The sequence below is a fragment of the Mustela lutreola genome, chromosome 1 (genome assembly GCF_030435805.1).
Source record: "Mustela lutreola isolate mMusLut2 chromosome 1, mMusLut2.pri, whole genome shotgun sequence".
NCBI lineage: Eukaryota > Metazoa > Chordata > Mammalia > Carnivora > Mustelidae > Mustela > Mustela lutreola.
The window spans coordinates 244157531-244177747 of NC_081290.1; the positions used below are offsets into that span (position 1 = coordinate 244157531).

General features: G+C 45.2%; 1 protein-coding gene across 1 annotated transcript in view; it reads left to right on the forward strand.

The window, feature by feature from the left end:
* SPON1 (spondin 1) overlaps positions 1-20217 on the forward strand; it is a 256540-nt gene that overhangs the window by 135081 nt on the left and 101242 nt on the right. Inside the window, exon 6 of the mRNA XM_059136775.1 lies at positions 10893-11041. Coding sequence (XP_058992758.1) covers positions 10893-11041 — 149 coding nt within the window. The remainder of the gene's footprint in view (positions 1-10892; positions 11042-20217) is intronic.

Here is a 20217-nt window from a genome sequence, read left to right on the forward strand (position 1 = left end):
GACTGGGGCAGAATGACAAGGAGAAAGGAAGAAGCAACTTGAGTGTATTTTGAGGTCATTGGCATCAGTATACCTCTGGAAAGCATACAGAGTGCATTCCAGAATTGTCCACTAGCACCCACCCCTCCATAGGCTAAGATTGTCTCCAGGAATGGGGTTGACTACAGAAAGGCACAATTCCCTATACTCCAGGTGCTTGCTTGCTGGCCAAGTGGGCTTTCAAAGCTCCAGAGAAGGCCTTGAGGCCGTAAATGGAAAGAACACAGTACACTTGAGGTGGACACTCACTGACAGTAGGAGTTGTGTTCTCACACCTGCCACTGTTTCCTTGTCAGCCTCCAGAAAACAGACCTGACTCCAGAAAATAGAACCTGAACGCTGACTATAAGCTTGTGTCAGAGGCTCTGCTGCTTGCTTTTGGAAACTTCTGTCTGTTCACCTGACTCATTCTGCTGCTATTCTCCCACCATTTGTTCCACTCACCCAGTGGGTTTCTATACCCGCCCCCTCCCAATGCTGACTGCCCCTGGGACCACTGCAGCTAACTAGACTACTTAGAAAATCCAGCTATCCTCTAAGACCTTGCCTTACCCTAATGGATAGACTCTGCGCATGCTCCAGTTTGCTCCCAATCTCTACTTTCCCCAGAGAAAATGGAATATCAATATTAAAAGTAAGCATTTATTGAATGTTTATTATGTATCAGGAACTGTACTATTTTTATATGGATGTCCTTCTGTGACACCCATTACAATCCTAGAAGGTAGGTACCATTGTTGTTACTGTTTCACAGAAGAGAAAACTGAGTCTTAAAAAACTTAGCTTGCTTATTCAAGGTCACACAGCTTAGTAAATGGTGGAAACAGGAGTGTAAGAAGGACCTTAAACCAGTAGAAAATCTCCTTTTTCTTTTGAGACATTTGAGGCAAGGATAAACCAATAAATATAACAGCATGGATGAATGTCAAATGTATTATATTAAGTTAAAGAAGCCAGACTCAAAGGGCTACCTACTGTATGAGTTATTGATACTATATTCTTGAAAAGCCAAAACTGTAGGGACCAAAAACAGACCAGAGGCTGTCAAGGGCTGGGGCTGGAGGAATGGGGTTGACTACAGAAAGGCACAAAGCAATTTTTTTTAGGTAGTAAAGCTGTTTTATATCTTGATTGTGACATGATTGCAGGCATTTGTCAAAACTCACTGAAAGATACATCTGAAAGGATGACGTTTATTGAATTTAAAATATGCTTTTATTTTTAAAAGGAAAATAAAGCAGACAGTAATGTTCTCTTGATTGACCCCACAATTGTCCAACTGTGCAAATAGAGGGGAGTAAAAGTTAAAGTTTCAAAGACTGGGTGGCATAAATGAGTTTAGGTGGGAGCTCAGAATCAGGTTGCAAGGATCTAAGAAAAGGATTTGAGGAGAGGAAGTGGAAACAGTGAGCTTAACCTCCCCCAAAAAGCCTAGAGATGTAGGAAAGACAAAAAAAACAGTCTTTGTGGGAAGAGAGCATTGACAGGAAAATTTTTTCATTCACCATGAGGAAATTTGAACCTCTTTACTGCAAGGGAGAAGCTCCTTAGTGAAAAAGAGATGAAAGGTGGAGCGTATGCATGTATTTACCATCTCTAGCACTCTTTTTTCCTTTATGGAGATCTGAGTTTATGCCTGTTTTCATTTCCCTTCAGCCAGAAGTCCTTTAATATTTCACATACAGAAGATATGCTGGTAATAAAGTCACTCAGCTTGCCTTTATCAAAAACTGTTTTAGTTCACCCTCATTTTTGAGGGATATTTTTGCAGGATATAGAATTCAAGGTTGACAGTTTTTTATTTCTTTTAGAACTTCAGGAGTGTCCCTTCCCTGTCTTCTGGTTTATCTTGGTTTTGAAGTCAGCAGTCATTATTATTTTTGTTTTTCTGATTGTCTTGTTTCTTTTGGGCTCTGGCTGCCTCTAAGACATTTTCTTTTTCTCTAGTCATCATTAATTGCTTTTGATGTGCATAAGTATAATTTTCTTTGTTTTTATCCTGTCTGCAATTTATTGGACTTCCTAGACCCTAAGGTTAATATTTTTCATCAAGTTTTGGGCAATTTCATATGTTATTTCTTTAAATATTTTAATAACTCAATCTCTTGATCCTTTCCTTCCAGGATTCCATAAATCTTACATTAAACAACTTACTGTTGTTCTAAAGTTCACGAGAACCCTGTTTATTTTTTTAATCTTTTTTCTCTGTGCTTCATTTTAAATTTCTATTACCCTGTATTTCAGTTTATAGACCATTTTCTTTGCCATATCCTATTATAGATGTTATATTTTTGAGTTCTAGATTTTTCATTGGGTTTTTAAAAACACATCAGGCTCTACACTGGGTGTGAACCTGCTTAAGATTCTCCCTCTCCAATGGAATACTATGCAGCCATCAAAAGAAATGAAATCTTGCCATTTGTGACAACGTGGATGGAACTAGAGGGTATCATGCTTAGCGAAATAAGTCAAGCGGAGAAATACAACTATCATATGATCTCCCTGATATGAGGAAGTAGAGATGCAACATGGGGGGTTAAGGGAGTATGAGAAGAATAAATGAAACAATATGGGATTGGGAGGGAGACAAACCATAAGTGACTCTTAATCTCACAAAACAAACTGAGGGTTGCTGGGGGGAGAGGGTTGGGGGAAGGGGGGTGGGGTTATGGACATTGGGGAGGGTATGTGCTATGGTGAGTGCTGTGAAGTGTGTAAACCTGGCAATTCATAGACCTGTACCCCTGGGGATAAAAATATATTATATGTTTATAAAAAATAAAAAATAAAAAAAAAAAGATTCTCCCTCTCCTTCTTCCCCTCCCCCATGAACTCACATTTTCTCTCTCTCTCTCTCTCTCTCAAAAAAAAAAATTTTTTTTCTCTCATGAGAGTCTTCATCTGTTCACCCATTATGTCCATCTCTTCCTTTAAGTCCTTGAACTTGATAGTAGTGTTTTAAGGTCCTTATATGGTAATATCAACCTACCCATCATTTCAGGAACTCTCTCTTTTGACTCTTTTTTCTCATGGTTATAGATCATATTTTCCTGCTTCTGCATTTGTTAATAATTTTTGATTGATGGACATTGATGAGTAACTGAATTTATTATCTTTTTTTTACAGAGTTTGGGGTTTTCATCTGGCAGATGGTTAATTTACTGGTATATCTGCTTGTTTTCTTTTCAAGGCTTGTTTCCAAAGCTTTGTCAGGCTAAGTCAAGACTAGTCCTTACTCTAATGTGAAAGTATTTTTCTCCTAAATTGTGCCTTTTCCAGGGTCTTAGTTGAATGCTCAGGATAGGCAGCAAGGTCTCCCGAATATGGGTGGTTGGAACCCCAACGTCTTCAGCATTGTGTGACTTAGGCAATCTCCATTCAGCTCATAGCTCCCCAGTAGCTGTATTTCCCAAGCCTGTGGAGTTTTGTCCTACCCATGTGCACCTTGGTGTTTGGTCAAAGACTTAGAGGGACTCCTATGCATGTTTCTGAAGTTCCTTCTTTATGCAGCATCTCCCTCTCTTGCATTCTTACCAGGAAATCTTGTCTACCTCGGCGCCCTTAAAGTCCTGTCTTTACCTCCTCAGCTCGGCCAGATTGTCATGCTCTGTTGTGTTCCACCTTCCTATACCGCACACCAGAAAATGTCCGGGACAAACATGGTGCTCACCTCTTCTGTTACCTTTCTTTCAGGGGTCATAGTGTTTTGCTATCTATTTTCTAACTTCTGAAAATTGGTGCTTCGTACATTTTACCCAATTTTATCATCCCTTATGTTGAGAGGGCTAGTCCAGTACCATGTAGTCCATCAGTGTGAGAAGCAGAGGTTGTGTGAGCACATATAAATTTGGAAGCTGTAGACAAAACAATCATATTTTCCTAGGTAAAATAAGAACTTTTTATTAAGAAATTCATATCCTTTCTGATCTGCCTGGCTGACTGGCTTCATCATTGATCATTCCTTCTTTACAAATACTCTCTCTTTCTTTCTTCCTTGACCTGCCTTATAGTTTTCCATGTACCTCTGGTTTTCTCTTATTCTCTGCTTTTGCATATCCTGGTCCTACTACAATAAATACCTTCCTCCTTCTCCCTAATTGCCTTGTTATCTTCTACTTAGCCTTCAGAAGGTAGGTCAGCTGTCATCTCCTCCAGGAAGCTCTCTCTGATATAGTCTGGGTTGAATATCCCCCATTTGTGTTTTTATGTTACTCTGTGTTGCCTTTATGAAAGCTGTATCATGTACACTCCATTGGAATTACCTGTTATGACCTTTCCTCCATACGCTTCACCCCACCTTCTGGACTGAACATCTCAAGGACCAGGACCAAGTCTAATTTAGCTCAGAGTCTCCATGGACTAGCACAGATTTTATCAAAATTTCTCTAAAAGGACCAGAAAGTAAATATTTTAGGGTTTTCAGGCCAGGCAGTCTCTCTTATGACTACTCAACTCTGCCATTGTAGCAGGAAAGAAGTCATAAATAACACATAACTAACATGTGAAATATACAATTTTATTGGGGAAAAAAAAGTGGGCTATGGCTTGTTGATTTCTAACCTAGCATATAGTATGCCTCGTAAACATTTATTTAGTGAATGAATTAAAAGAATAGCATGTTATTATTGGAAGCCTCAGAGGAAATGCAGGAGAATACAATCAATTCTTTAAGTGCACGTGTTTTCCCTGAAATGGAAAAGTGGCACTTTTCTTAAGACCTCAAAGAAAGAAGAAAGGCTAGCTGAGTAAAGAAGGCAGAAAGAGAGAAAGTAGAAGAATTTCTGGCCAACCTGACAGATCTCCCCATGCAGGGTTTTTTCCAGGAGGCCATCCTGGGACAGGATCTTGAAAACCTGAGTAGCTTGATCAGAGTGAGCTCCTGAAGCAGCCAAGGGCAGGAAGAGCCAGAGGGCAAGTACAAGCTGTGTCCTGGGTAGCACCCAGGGGCAAACCCAGAAGAGCCAAGTCCTGCAGCCAAATCCAAAGCGTCAAAACCCAGGCAGATCCTGGAAGTGAGCCTAGGGTGAGAACAGCAAGGGCAAGAGCGAAGTGAGATCCAAGACAACTTTTATGAATAGAGCTGGCAGGTCCGCGGCATTTTGCTGCTGGTCACTAGCCACATGGTGCCTGGATAAGTCTGGATAGGTTGACCTGCGTCTTCTCGGAAGAGTTAAGTGACAAGTTATCCTCTTAGACATAAAAGGAGGACAGCCAGCAGGACTTAGGGACTGGAGAAGCTTCCATGCAGCAATTAATTATAGCAGATCCATAAAGACCCAACCAGAGGAAAAATCAAGATTTGCTGAGATACAGTAGGTGAGGCTGAGGTTGGATAATGGCAGGTTGTCACAGTCTAGACATCAAGGCTGTAGGACGTTCTCCAGGGAAATGCCATGAATGTTATGTCAAGGAAATGCGTGGGTGACTTTCTGCTGGACTGAGGTTGGCAGGGGAAGGCCGCCACTGGCAAAGCAAGCCAGCAAAACTGGGCTATCACCAAATGCCTGCCATAGGTAGAAAACTTCAGAGAATCTGTCTACATGCCACATACCTCCTTCATCGGCAATGGCCTTTTGGGCATCCTTGTAAATTTAGGCATCACTGGTAACGTAACACCAGCAGTGACAGCAGAAAAGGTGTCAGAAGTGAGATTACAACACACACATTCAGGACGTCTCCCAGGGAAAGCTTTTCAGACCTGGTTGCCCATCAGTATTTCAAACTTATATGTCTAATCATTTCTTCCTCCCAGCTTCCCACCTGCCTCTGTCTCATTTTTGCATCCTCTAAACTATTGGGAAAAAACATCTAGGCGCAGGTATGTATAGGCCACTAGAACACTGCTGGAACTGGAGAGAGGCATGCTAAGCCAAAGAGCTTTGGCCCTACCTGGGAGCCAAAGAGGTTGGCAGTAGTCTTTTTTCTCTGCCCCTGCTCCCCAGGCTGAAGCCCTAGTGTTTCACCAAGGACCTCAGCCGTAGCCCCCCTGAGCATCCATATAAGAAAACCAAGGCATGTACGTTGTTTCTTTCTCTCCAGGCCTCTCAGTACCTGTGGTTTCTCCCTCTCCTTCCTGCCTTACTTCCTGGAGGATGCTGGGGCCCAGTGTTGCACTTCTCCGTGTCCCAGCTAACTGGGTCTGATGAGCCAACTCATTCTCAGGCCGCTGAGTCCCAGTTAGAGGATTCCCTCCTGGTGTTTCTTTCAGCTTCAGGTCCTTGCATCTGACATTCTGTCGTCTCTACCCTCTCATTCTAAGCCAAACTGCCCTCTGATCACCTGCTCAGATCTTTTTTGCTTCCCTTGTCTTCCAGAAGCTTGTTTGGATTTGTCCTGTCCATCCTCTTCATATTTAACTGAGCTGGCTAAGATCTATGAAGCCCACCTTGTGTTCCAGCCACTACTCAAGACTTCATGGACTTTAGCGTCAGAATAACACATTAGGTGTCAGGTGTGATGCTTTCCTGGGGTAACCCTCACTACACTCTCATGTCAATATCCAGGTGAAGAAACTGAGTTTGAGAGTGATTACTGACTTGTCCAATCTGGAATTGAGCTTCAGAATTGAGCCTAGAATATACGATGGTCTGATTCAAACACCAGAGCTCTAACTGCTTTCCCAAACTATCTCCCACAGTCTGTCCAAGCTTCCCTCTTACTGGCTCATACCTCTGATCCTGTGTCTGCATTCCCTCCCCACTGCCCTAAGTCCAACCCTACACCACTCACGCAGGGAGTGTTGACCGATCTCCTCACCCTGGGCCTCTACCTTCCCACCACTGGGTGTGGCCTGGATGTGGTGTGATGGAGAGCGTAGCTCTGGCCCCAGGCAGATTTGACCTTGAATCCCAGTGTCCTCACTCATTGACTCTGTGATCTTGGGTTAACTCACTTAACCTCTCTGAGTCTGGGTTTCCTCCTGTGAAATATGGGAAGCCTGATAGCCTCTGTGTCAGAGGAAGCTCTTTTTCTGAGTGTTTAAGGAAATAATGTAGTTCAGTCCTTGGCACAGTGCCTGGCACTTACTAAGGGCTCAGTGCATGTGAACTATTATCGTATGATTCTTCCCTGAAGGAAACTTCCATCATGTCTACCCCTCTCACAGTGGGCACTCAGCACTCTCCTCAACCTAGTCCTGACTTTCGTTTTATCTTCTCTTTTTGCCTTCAATCCCTCCAGTTCCCCAAGCAGTGTCCTCTCCTTCCTGACCTCTCAGTGCGATATAGGGACAAGAGCGTGTGCTCTAGGGTCAGGCGGATTGGGTTCGAACCCCAGTTTGACCCTTGCTAGCTCTGTAAGCTTTGGCAGCTTTGTCAACATGTCTGGGTCTCAGTTTTCTTAGCTAAAAAGATGAAATGAGGGTGTAGTGAGGGTTAGTCCAGGAAAGCATTACACCTGACACCTAATTGGTATTTAGTCCTCTTATCTATGTTATCACTGGAATTCCTGCTTCTCCTGTCCTGCTGGGCTTCCCGTGGGAGTTTCCTTCCACTGGGAAAGTTTCCTTGCTCCTCCATCATAGTTGGATTCCTTTTGTGGCTTCCCATTATGCTTTCCGTCCATAATAATATGGAGAACTTTGCATTGTACATTTCTTTAAAGTTTTCAAAGCCACGCACCTGAAGTCATCGCCCAACCTAATGTTGCAGATTGTTTTCCATGGGTTCCTGCCTTGTCCCCCCCAGGCAGGATAGAGTCTGGTCCCTCCCCCTAGCCTAGTGCCGGTCAGATATCTATTATGTGGTTGATGTCATTCAGTGGGTTGAAATTTGAATTAATGTGGCAATTTGCAAGACCGGTGTAGGAAATCAACAACTGAATTGATCAGAAAAGTGGACAATGACGTATTCTTTAAGTGTAAGAAACCGCAAAGACAGAACCTACTCTTGAGGCACCTGCTTCTCTGTATTCATGCCTTTGGACTTGGACTTTTTGGATTCGGGGGTTTTGGAGTTAGCTGTTCCATCCCCGCTGTTCTGTGTTCTTGTTTCTATAATATCCCTGGCCGTGCTGGATTGTAAGTAATCTGCGGAACCATCTGTTTCCCCGCCCCCAGACTGTGGGGATAAGCCCCTGTCCAATTCCTGTCAGTGTCCGGGACCTGCCACTGTGCTTGGCACACAGTAAATGGAAGCTGAGGGAATAAATCAGAAAGACCCAGCTGGGTCAATCCCCTCAGCTTCCTAGGATTGTGCCCGTTCCTAGTCTCTTGTCTTATCCCACCGTATGTAGATTTCTTGTCTTCTGTACTGAGTAAAAGGCAGGTTTCATGTTTTACTTGTTTTTGTAGCCTCCCTAACAACGAGGAAAGGAGGAAACTGTAATTACTGAGTGTCTATTATGTGCCAGTAGTGATTTCACATATATTATCTCAGCTTTTAGAAATTGAATTTAATCTTATAATAGGTTGGTAAGATAGGCATTATCAGCCTTGAATTACAGAGGAGGGAGCTGAGACTCAGGGGAGCAAAATAATTGGAATTTGACCAAGTTGACCTAGCTAGAAAGTGGCAGCTCTGGCGTGTGAATCCCTGTCTGCCGGCTGTAAGGCCAATGCCATTCTTTGTTGGTTGGTAGTGTTTGTTTTTAACATCACGCAGGTGAGCGGAGTATGTTAGCCCAGTAGGTGTCAGGAACTCTGCTGAGCTGAGACTTGAATTTAATCACATTGAATCACATCTGTGCAAGCCTGCTCCCAAATGTTTCGAGTACATATACTGCCTACCTTTCCCTTTGATTGTTTGGATGAAAATTTTTTGAAAGCATTCACTAAGCACTCCCAGTGCATCAGACACAGTGTTGGGTGCTGGGAACACGGCGCTGAAGACAGGCGTCCTCAGGGACAGTCTGGTGGGGAGACAGACCTGCAGCAGGGACCATACACATTATCTGTGCTGTGGGGAAACAGGAGGCAAGTCAGTCTGGTGGGGACCGTAGAGACTTCTGAATAGATCATGAAGGAGGGATGGGAGTTGGCCAAGCCTAGCAGGAAGAGAACCACAGGGAACAGCATGTGCTAAGCCCGGGAGGTACAGAATGGCAGGTAGGATGGGTCTGGGAAAAGGGGGCATTTCGGCGGAACAAGGCAGAGGGAGCAAGGGATGCTAAACCTGGTCTCCCTGTGTTCACAGCATGAACCGAAGGTCATGAGTGGCTCCCAGCCCTTGCCCCTACACCAGCAGTGCTCCTGGGTTAGACAACAGCTAGGACAGCCTACTCACTCAGGAGTGAGCTGCGGGAAGAGCTGGCCACACATCCGTCTGTCTTCTCTAGAGAACTGATGGATGAACCCAGGGTTTGCATTTCCCTGATGTGTGGGAAATAATGAGCAAGCGATTGGGCCGGCTGACCTAGTAATGTCATCTGCCTGCCAGTGGGGGGGTGGGGAAGGGCATGGCTGCCCTCAGCAGGTTGGGAGTGGGGTTGGTGCCCAAGTTCTCGATGTGCCCCTGCAGCAGAGGGCTCTGGAGTAGCAGGGAGCCGATGTAAATGAGGACCAGGTCCTGTTCAGAAAGGCCTTCTTCTGTGATGGGTGGAGCAGAGAGTTCGGTCACTGCGGGCCACCGGGTGGTAAGCTTATGTGTCCCTTGTGTCCACCCAGTTCCAGTTTTCCTCTGTACTGTGCCTGAAAACATTCTTTAAGCCTTTATTAGCCAACCAAGAATGGCTGAAAGCTGAACTGGTGTTATGATGAATTGTATGTTACTTAGCCAGTAATTAATACATATATATGTGTGTGTGTATACATACTATGTATGTATATTATGTGTATATATCATATGTGTGTGTACGTATTCTATGTATGTGTATATGTGCATGTGTGTGTGCGTGTATCAATACTTATCACATGCAGAAGCAAACTCAGTGCAGTGCTGATTCTGACTCTCTGTTCCCCTCCTTCCTCCCCCTGGCACTTTGAAAACCTCTCCATTAGTTTTGTCTTGGTCCTGTCCAGATCTTGTTCTGTTCTCCCCTGCGGCACCCTCTGGTTCCCTCCTACACCCCTGACGGGCCTCCTCCCTGGTGATCCTTAGCAGACCACCGTGGACCAGTCCCTTCCGCATATCCAGACTGCTGCCCCCGTCCTCTCACACGGCCAGCTCACCTGCCCCTCATCCCGGAAGGCACTGAAAAGCCAGCTGGAAGTCAACCGGGCTCATTTCTGAGAATGGCCCAAGCCTACTCACCACCCACTCCCTCTACCCTTGGCTCCGTGCTCTCCCACCACAGCCCTACACTCCCGTCTTGCTCCCTTTAATGCGTTCTTCACACTGCTGCCTGAATGGCTTATCTAAAATTCAAATACAATCATGCCATTCTCTTGCTTGGACCCTTCAGTGGTTTCAGACCCTTTCAAATGACATCCGAACTCCGGAAGCATTTAGAGCAGCACCATCCGTGACCAGGCTCCTTCCTACCTCCCTGGCATGGCTTCCTACCTCTCCCCTGACAGCAGGTGACACAGCAATGCTAGATTGCTTATGGCTCCCCAAACACACAGTGTTCTTTAATGCTTCTGAGTCTGCCAGAAATAGCCTCTCCTCTCCATCCTGTCTTACAAATCTGATCAGCCTTTCAAAGTCCTTCTCTGAAACCCTCCCAGACAGAAGTCATCGTTCTGGGCTGCCTCCATGTCTCACTCAGGCATCTGCTGTCCTGTCTGCAATTCCCAATACCTTCTTGCTTCCACAGATGGTCTCACTCCTCCCTGAGTAGCAGAGGACCTAGCAAAAGTGGGTGCTTAGCCAGCGCGGTTGGAATGATGGTTGAATTGTACTTTCTTCCCAGCATTTAAGGGGCTCGTGTTTTCGCCACAGCCACACTGATCCCTGCCCCCTGATTGGCTTTCCCAGGTCGGGCCAATCACTGGTCTGCAATCATTGGTGGATCCCACTCCAAGAACTACGTGCTGTGGGAGTATGGAGGCTACGCCAGTGAAGGTGTCAAACAGGTTGCAGAACTGGGCTCACCCGTGAAAATGGAAGAAGAAATTCGGCAACAGGTAAGAAAAAGAATCACAGAATGACCCAAAACCAGGCACGGAGTCAAAGCATCGGTTAGATCTCTGAGGGTTAGAAGTTTATAGTACGGTGTGCGGTGTTCCGGGAGATCGGCGCCCTAGGAAGCAAAATCTGTTTGCTGAGTTTGGGGCGGAAGCGGGTGGAAATTAAGTCGAGTTGAGGACAGAGACACACAGGCCCCTCTTGTGGTCTCAGATTTTCCCTGACCGGATTTGTGTCTTCCCCAATTTGTGCTAACAGCCGCTGCTGGGGCCGCGTGGGTGACTTGCGACATCTCTGGTCTCCGGAGAGTGGAGTGGCTGGCTCTCAGTTTTCTTGCTATGATCCTTGCCGGGGTCAGGGGAGTGACACCCAAGTTGTCTAAACCAAAATCGCCATTCAAAATCACCATGAAAACAAACTGTTTATCAGCACGTGCGTTCTGTAACTGTGCCTTGAGGTGTTGGACAAATTCATCGGTCCTTAGTCACAATAGTTACAGATGGCACAGGAGCATCGTCAGTGCACCACCTGACATGGGCCCAGGAAGTGTGCCATCATGTAGGTCCCCAGGCATCCCAGTGGAGAGATGAGGGAGGAATTGCCCATTGTTCGTTCTGATTTGTGTGACTGACCTTGCTATTTCGTCCCCCCATGGAAAGCACTAGAAAGAGGCGGGGAGGGATCTGGAAAGAAGAGCTGCAGTTTTTCTGTGGCCATTCACGGCCGTACTGCGGAGAGGTGATGGGCCAGCTTCAGCCGTGGCCGCCCACGGTAATCCTTCAGGCCTGAGAGAGCTCTGTGGGCAGCCAGGGCACACTGCCTGCACGCTTGCTCAAGAGGGATTCAGCAAGGCGCAAACCATGCTTAGGCTGTGGTCATTTCACAGCACAGGTCACTACCAGGCTGTTCCACATCCGAGACTGCAGGAGGCCCTGGAGACACGGGCCCAGGTGTCACAATGTGTACGTGCCCACAAGCCTGAGCGGCACAGGAGGGCAAGCGCAGCTGAGGGCCCCCCAGTGCTTCCCTTTGAAGTCGCCTATGGGGACTCCAGGCTGCCCACAGGCCTTAAACTGAAGGCAACAGAGGTCACCCTGACTCCTTCTATAATCCCCTGAGGAATCCTTTGGACCCGAGTCCAGAAATGCCCCAGAATTAGCTTATGTTTCTTCTTAATATGATTTAAAACCTTTTCCACATTCTTGGGGAAAAACGTTTAACCAGATGTCTTAAGATTGCACGCTATTCATCACAAGGGCATCCAACCAACTAGTTAGTGTTTCTCTGACTCTGGTGGAGAGTACCTTGTGACTGGAGTCACTCATTCAGGCATCAGCACAGAACAGACATCTGTGAAGCCATGGAGGGCTTGAGCTTGGTGCTGGTCTGTCCAGCCTGTCATGAGGGAGGGTCCTTTGAACATGGACCATGAGGGTCCATGTTCCTGGGTCTTGAGCATAGGATGGTGGTACACTGGCTTATCGAGTCCCATTGTGTGGTATGGTAAAGAAAAAAAAATTGTTACAAATAATAGTTGAAATACTAAAGTTTGCAAATAAATTACATCAAGGTCAAGGGTATCTTGGTAATAATGCCAGTCTCCTTTGTTGTCTTTCTTGAGAGACTTCTGGGAAAAAGAATCATGTATGAGTCATGAGAAACTGGGACCAGTTGTGCCAAAAAAAACCTATTTATCATGTGTCATAGCAGCACAAAGGTTGGAAGCTGATGGATAGGACCCCCAGCCTTAGATTGTCCCCCTCTGGGAAATATTCTTTGCTTGGCGTGTTCCTAACCATGGAATTAGCTTCTGTGCCACACAGTCTGCCTCTCCCAGCTGAGTAGTATTCCTGATATTAAATCATAATTATAAACCTAATGATGAGGACTGCACAAGGGATTTAAAATTCCACGGAGCATATCTTAGGGTGTGTCGCTGCCTTTCAGGTCCCCTGGAGCTAGGTGTCTACTTTTAGCTCTCACGTCTGGTCTGAGAAGACAATAGTATTATCCCCATTTTACAGATAAGGCAAGTGAGGCACAGTCAATAGCTAGAGAATACTAGAACTTGAACCCAAATCTGCCTCGCTCTTGTACACGGCCCCACCTACATAAATTGCAGGGCTTCATGCAAAGTGGGGTCACTTGTTCAAGATTTAAGAATCTAAGGTGGTGATGCTGTGAATTTCACAGCATGGGACCCTGGGAGGCTGCTGGGCACAGCCCTTGAAGCCAGCCCTGCCCATCCACTTCCCTGCCCCCCACAGCTGCCCCACAGAAACTCCTCTCAGCAGCTTCTGAGATAATCCCTATTTCCAGAGCTCCACCAGCAGTGCATCCAGCCCCCCAGCCCCTTGGAAAGTCAGCCAGATAGAGTGATTTCCAGATCCCTTCACTTCCAGACATTTCAGAGTCCTCAATATTGTTCCCTGCAAACACAGAATTTATTATATTTTTCTGTAAATCAGGTAAGGAACAACATAAAAAGCAGCAAGAATATGAATCCTCCTAGAATATAAAAGTGTCCTCTGAATAACGGGGAACTTGTTTGAACACATCTACAAACTAACACAGTGTTCTCAGCCTTTAATGCCTTATATCCTACCAATCTCTCTATCAAAGAACCTGAGTCCAACAGGATGAAAAAAAAAACAAAAAAAAACGCCCTCTTTTCCCAAGAAAGACATTTATATGCTTACTCGCATTCTCTTATTATAGACCTATCGCTCACTGGCAAGTTTCAAGGGCATTAAAAATCACAGTAGATATTGTTGGAGGTAAATCCTATGCTAATGGCTTTCAAACACAAATGAGCAAAAATAATAATCCCATTAGTAGGGGAAAATTGTAATAATATTATGGAGTATAAATTTTACTGTTACTATAACTACAAAACAACCAAGAAAATTAATAAAAAATCACAGTAACGTTATTGCCAAAACACTGGTGGTCAGAGAGGGTCGGGGAAGGACGCAAGGCCCAGGTCTTTGCAGAGAGATGGTGTCCTGGTGGGGAGCAGGGAGTGTGGATTAGAACTACGGAGCTTCGAGCAGACTGATAAGTCGCAAACTGGCAACCCAAGGCAGGTGAGGCAGTAGGGAATGGTGGTCGTATGTGTAGGTAGCCCCAGGCACTAACAGTGAGCAGGTGTGTACTCACTGTTATGAAGATGTTGTACTGAGTCCATTGCATGTTATCAAGCACACACTTCTGGCGTGTGTACTAGGTGTCTAGTTCTCTGCCAGACGTGGCCCCAAGATGGCACCCTGTTCACCACATTAGTCATGCTGGAAACGTACGCATCATCCTGGATTCTGTCCCTTGCCCCACCTCTCGCCTTCTGTCCTAAATTCATCCAGTTCACTTCCCCATCCCCACGGCCCCATCTAAGCCATTCTCATCTCCTGCACTAGTTTCCTGATCTCCCTGCCTCCAGTCCTCTTCCTCTTCTCCACACTGCTCCAGGGCCATTTCAATAAAACATAAATCAGATTAGGCCATTCCCTCTGACTAAGATGTCCTCACAGACCCTAGGACCAAGTTCAAATTCCTTACCGTAGCTAGAAACCCCAGCATGATCCAGCCTTGTCTTGCCTCTCCCGTCTTATTTCTTGCTGCAGCTGTAAGCTTTGCCCATCCAGAACCATGTTCAGTCTCCCCAAAGAGCCATGCCACTCTTGCATCTGGGTCTTCCCCCAGCCTGGAACATCTTCCAGCTCCTCTTCCCCTGGTGAACTCCTAAGTATCCTTCCAGGCTCAGCTTAAATGTTGTTTCTTCCTGGAAGCCTTCTCTGATTCTGTACAAAACGGGTGCCCTTGCAGGGAGCTCACACAGCACCCAGTACCTCCTCTTCATCGCCACCATTGCATTTACTCTAAGTCCTTGTCAGATGTGTCTCCTTCACTAAACTGCAAAGCTCCAATCTGTGTTTCCAGCATCCTCTCCTTTGAGCTGGGCAGTGCTAGCTGCTTCATGAATGTTTCTTGACTGAATTTATTTATCCACTCAACTTTATTGAACACCAGCTAAATGGCAGGCATTACAAATACAGCAGTGAGCAGATGATTCCCTGCCTGCATGGAGTCTGTGTTCTAGCAGGGAGACAAGAATGAAATTAGTTAAATAATTAAAAATTAGAGTAAGTAAGAAGAAACTGACAAGAAGGGACACAGAAAGCAGTGTTAGGGAGAGACCTTGGAATTAGGGTGCCCAGGAAATATCTCCCTGAGAAGTCTCCCTGAGACCATCATGCTGAGTCCCCAAAGATGAAAACATAAGGAAAAGGTCATTCTGAAGGGTGATGACATGTACAAAGGCCTCGCGGTGGAAAAGAGCTTGTGCTGTAAGAACCCAGAGAAGACCGGTGTGAGAGGAGAGGGAAGGAGAGCAAGTGTGGCCCAGCATGAGACGAGTTGAATGAGGGCCTTTTATCTCCACGCTGAAGAAATTCGCAGGTGGGGAGAAGGAGGCAGGTCCATGAACCTATTCCCATATAAGGTGCTCGGACTTCAGGGGAATCTGTGCGTCATCTGGGGGCGTGCAGGCATTGGACTGTGGCAGTCCTTGATGTGCCGTTTTCTGAACCACCCCGGGCTTTCATGGCCCCTGTCCCTTATGGCCAGAGAGACACATGTTAGTTTCCATATCACGTGGGGAAGCTGAGTCCGGAGCCCCTTCCCTGGGCATCCTTAGCTCCCTGTGCAGACCCTCTCCTAGACTGGAATGTCCCCACTCTTTCCTTTTCTGTCTCCCAGGTAGAAAGTGTGTCCCTTGAAGGCAAGAACTTGTTGATTTTCCTCACTGCTGGAGTCTCCTTTTCAAACCCACCTCTGATTCTGTTCATGCCCACTCTGTCGCTTTGTTATGGTTTCTTTTATATCTTCAATATTAAACATGTCTAATTATCTCATTCAGATTACTCTATTATTGCGGGGTCTTAGGGACCAGTCTTCCTTTAAATTGTTTCCTCCTTTGCTTTTGGGTTGTTCCCTCTCGTCCAGCAGATGCCTTTCTTTTTTTCCAGTGGGCATCCTCTGTGCTCAAATTGTGATGTTTTCTTGGTTGGGGGGGGACAGCATATTTTCATTTGTCAACTCCCATTTTTATGTCCTTTCTCAACTTGGAGATTCCCCCCTGAACCCCCAGTGTAAATATGGACTCTGCTCTTACGCACCAGAAAGCCCGAGGCTTCTGATCCCTGAAGGAGAATTTTTACTCAGGGGCCTAGATAGAGCACAAGCTTCCGGGTGGTCTTCCTAAAGGTAACTGGTAAATGTTGCCCTATCCCCAGTTTGCAAATAGGACAGCCCTTCAAAATGTCTAGCGTGATGCCACCGGCGTCTTCCCACATCTCCTCTCCCGCCAGCTCAAGTCTTCCCCTTCTCCCCTCATGTGGGTGTGAAACCTTGGCCCCTGCCCCTGGGGCCCACATCCTAGTCCGCGGCCCCCACAGGCCACTGGGTGCCAGCCTGCTTGCTGCTCTGGGTTTGAATTTTCTCCCCCAGTGCTGGCATCCAGGAGATTTTTCCAAATGTGTCTAAGTTTTCAGTTATGTATTTTTAAAAATTTGCCCATTACATTTTGTCTAACATGTTTGTATCTGAAGTAGGAGGGAGAAAGCTAGGCTTTTGCATCGGCTCAATGTCTTGTGTTTCTGGATGTCCACCTAATATCTCCAGCACCTAACACGGTATCTCTCGCGTACTAGGTGCTCAACACCTATCTGGACTGATTCATGAAAAAGCGAGCCATGAATGTTTTTTGCATAAAACCATGAGGGTTGAATGACCACTTGCTCATGGAAAATGCCCGAGAGAAAAAAACACTCTGGCTTTTATGTAACATATCAGTCTGAACATGTAAGTTATATTTAACTTATATAATATGTAAGTCAAGACTCAAGACTTCCCCAACCATAAGAGGTCAGATAATGGTGCACCCTAAAATAGGCATTGATCATTTCATTTCGGGAGGCCTCGCTTTGGCAGATTACTTAAGCTAGTTGGCAGGACTGTCACACCACCTGTGGCATACGAATCAATGAACAAGCGGGTGTTCTTTTTCTTTTAAGTTAAAATAGTGTATAGGGCTCCGGGAACTCACAGGAAGGGTTTGAGAATTTTCTTTTCTCATTTCCTTTAAAACAAAGAACTATGGCTATTGAACATTTGTTTCTCCTGATTTTTGAGTTTCTAAAATTTGATTGCTTTCCTCTAATTAAAACCCTCACCTTTTTTCTCATATTTCCCATGGATTGTGACATGCTGCCTCATTTGTGTGAGAAAGCCACCCACTCACTCATGACCAGCTTTTGTTAGAACAATAAGGCTCCTATAATCTTCAGTACTTGTGAGAGGTAGGACTATATAGACCTAAAAGCATTGGCTCTGAATTAATATTTCCTGCTTTCAATCCTGGCTCCATCACTTACTGTGTGACTTTGGCAAGTCACTTAAACCCTCTGTGCCTCAGTTTCCTCTTCTCTTCTATGAGATGAGGGTGGTAATAGTGCCCACTCCAGAAGGTTACCATGGCGACTAAGTGTACTGATATGTGTAAAGTGCTTGGAGCAGAGCCTTCCCTGTAGAAAGTGCTCACTGAATGCTACTTATCATTGCCATGGTTTCATTCTTGGGTCTTCATTTCCTCATCAGTAAAATCAGGAGTTGTCCTCGGATGGAAGAGTCCCTGCAGGCGCTAGGAAAGCTATTGACTCTAATTGTTCAAGTTCATCATGTCATTCCTCAGCCTGAGAACACCCACAGAGTGCATCCCCCAGGCTCTGCCCCTGCCTGCCCCTCCTTTCCCTGCTGAACAATGCCGTCTCCCCATATGCCCTAACCTTCTGTCCCAAAGTTGACCCTAAACAATTTGAGGACAGTAACTAACTACACCCTCATATCAAAAAGGAGCCTCAACATAACTCCATACTCATCCCAACCCTATTCTTGTCATCAGACTCTTCCCCTCCCTTGAAACAGCATTATCTGTATGTCCTTAGGATCTAGGTCAATGCCACCTCCAGAGCAAGGTCTAGCAGCAACTAAAACCAGGAGATCTTCCCATATGCAATGGGACACAGCCGGTGGCTAGAAATGCAGACAAGGCTCTCAACCTAAGGAAGGAGATGGTCTAATAAAGCATCTTGATGATGAGTAACAGGAACCTACTCAAACTAACTCAAGAACAAAGGAGACTTTATTGTAGGGACGAAATAGAATTTAAGAGAACACAAGTTAATATTTAGTGCAAAAAGCCTCATGAGAGCTGTAACTGGAAGGCATCAGGCTAGGACAAATTATCACTCTTCCCCCTCTCCTAACCCCACCACTTCCCCAGAGTCACATAGTTTTTTCTATGTTCTCCTATCTGAATCTCTTCCCCCACCCTTTCTTAACAGAACCCCAGGATGCAGAGCTAAGCCGATTAGACAAGAAAATGCTAAGTCTAGATTGGTTCAGCCATTGAAATGGGACAAGGGGAGCATCACTAGACCCGAGCATGAGGATTTGGAAAAAGAGAGGAGAGAGATAGGATATGGGCATAAAGAGCACTGTCGGGACCACAAGTTGCCCTTGCCACCTGCTCCCTTACCCTTTAACATGGCTTCCTAAGTCTTTGATCTTGAGTAAGTTACCCAACCTTCCCGGAGCCTTAGGATCTTCATTTGCAAAATGGTGATAATGAGCATATGATCTACATATGTTGGTTATGAATTAATATGTGGAAACATATACATATAGTGACTGTCAACGGATAAGCCCATTATTACTCTTATTGTTGGGACAAAAAATTAAATTTGAAGGATTTATCATCCTCTTTTCCTCCCACCTTCTAAGATCCTTTGGTTTTATTGGGAGGAAATGCAACTGGAAGAGGTACAATGTGCTCCACAGAAGCTTCCAGAGAGTGAAGACCAGGAAAGAGAAGTGAGGGGAGAAGGAAGGCCGGGAAGCTGAGACAGTATTAGAATTTTACAGAATGTGCAGAGACATATTTGAGCAGCTGCCATTTGGAGCGGAAGTTGGGGAGAGAAGGAAAGGCCCAAAGAAGACTTTTTGTTAATTGAATTTCTAGGAAGAGCCATCAGAAGGCAATATTTAGCGGTCCACTTTGCAAAACATTGTGTGAGGTCATTTACCCTCTGCTGCCCCCTCAGGTAACAGTCAGTAAAGACCTGTGGTGCGTTTCAAGCTTCGTGGAGTCAGGTTGGGTAGATACTTTGAGGTAGATCACCCATCTGCCCAAGGCCCCCAGCGGGGCCCCGATTTTGTTTGGTTCACATTGATATCACTACCCATACCTCCTTTGTCTTTCCCATCACATTCAAGGCTTAACTCCATGGATTGTGCCCAAGTGGACATGCGATCGAGAGGACTACGGTAATTGTAAGGGTGGGGACCCGGAAGGAACTTAAATAAAGATTCTCAGTCACAGACACTTGATATGGAAATTAGAACATCCTTTGAAAGGTGTGGCTTCAGTCATATGAAGCCTCTTGTTTGCTCTCAGTTGAGTCTTCAAACAAATCCAGATCACAGTAGGACAGGCAGCCAGAGTGACTGAGCAATGCCTGTTCTTTATTAAAACTGGCGCGGGCTGCCTTTGCTGGAAGGAAGCAGAGCCTGCCTATTAGCAGCAATTCCCAATCTCTGCAGTTTTCCCTCAGAGCATCACTGATCCCTGGAGTTTTTCCAGAAAAATCTCTCTCTGAGAGAAATGGGGGACAATCTAACTCAAAACATATAGATTATTTAACTTGCTAAAAAAAAAAAAATCTATTTTTAGAACTGACCCAAAACATGGCAAACAGAAGCCAAATCTAAATGGGCTATAATTAGTAAGTTGCCTTAATATTTAAAGGGCAGTTTGGCAATATCTGTCAAAATTGAAAGTTTTCTTTTTTCTTCCTTGGCAAAAAAACACATAACATACTATTTACTACGCTAACAATTTTTAAGTGTTCCATTCAGTGTGTTGACTATATTCACATTGCTGAGTGTATATTTTCTTTATAACTCAACATAGGATATCTGTATCTAGGAGTTAGTCTTTAAACAATATTCTCACACAAAGGTATATGAGGAAGTACATTCATTACAACATTGCTTATAAAAATAAGTGAAAGAAGCAATCTTTTATCAATAGGGAACATACTAAAAATTCAGGCTGCTT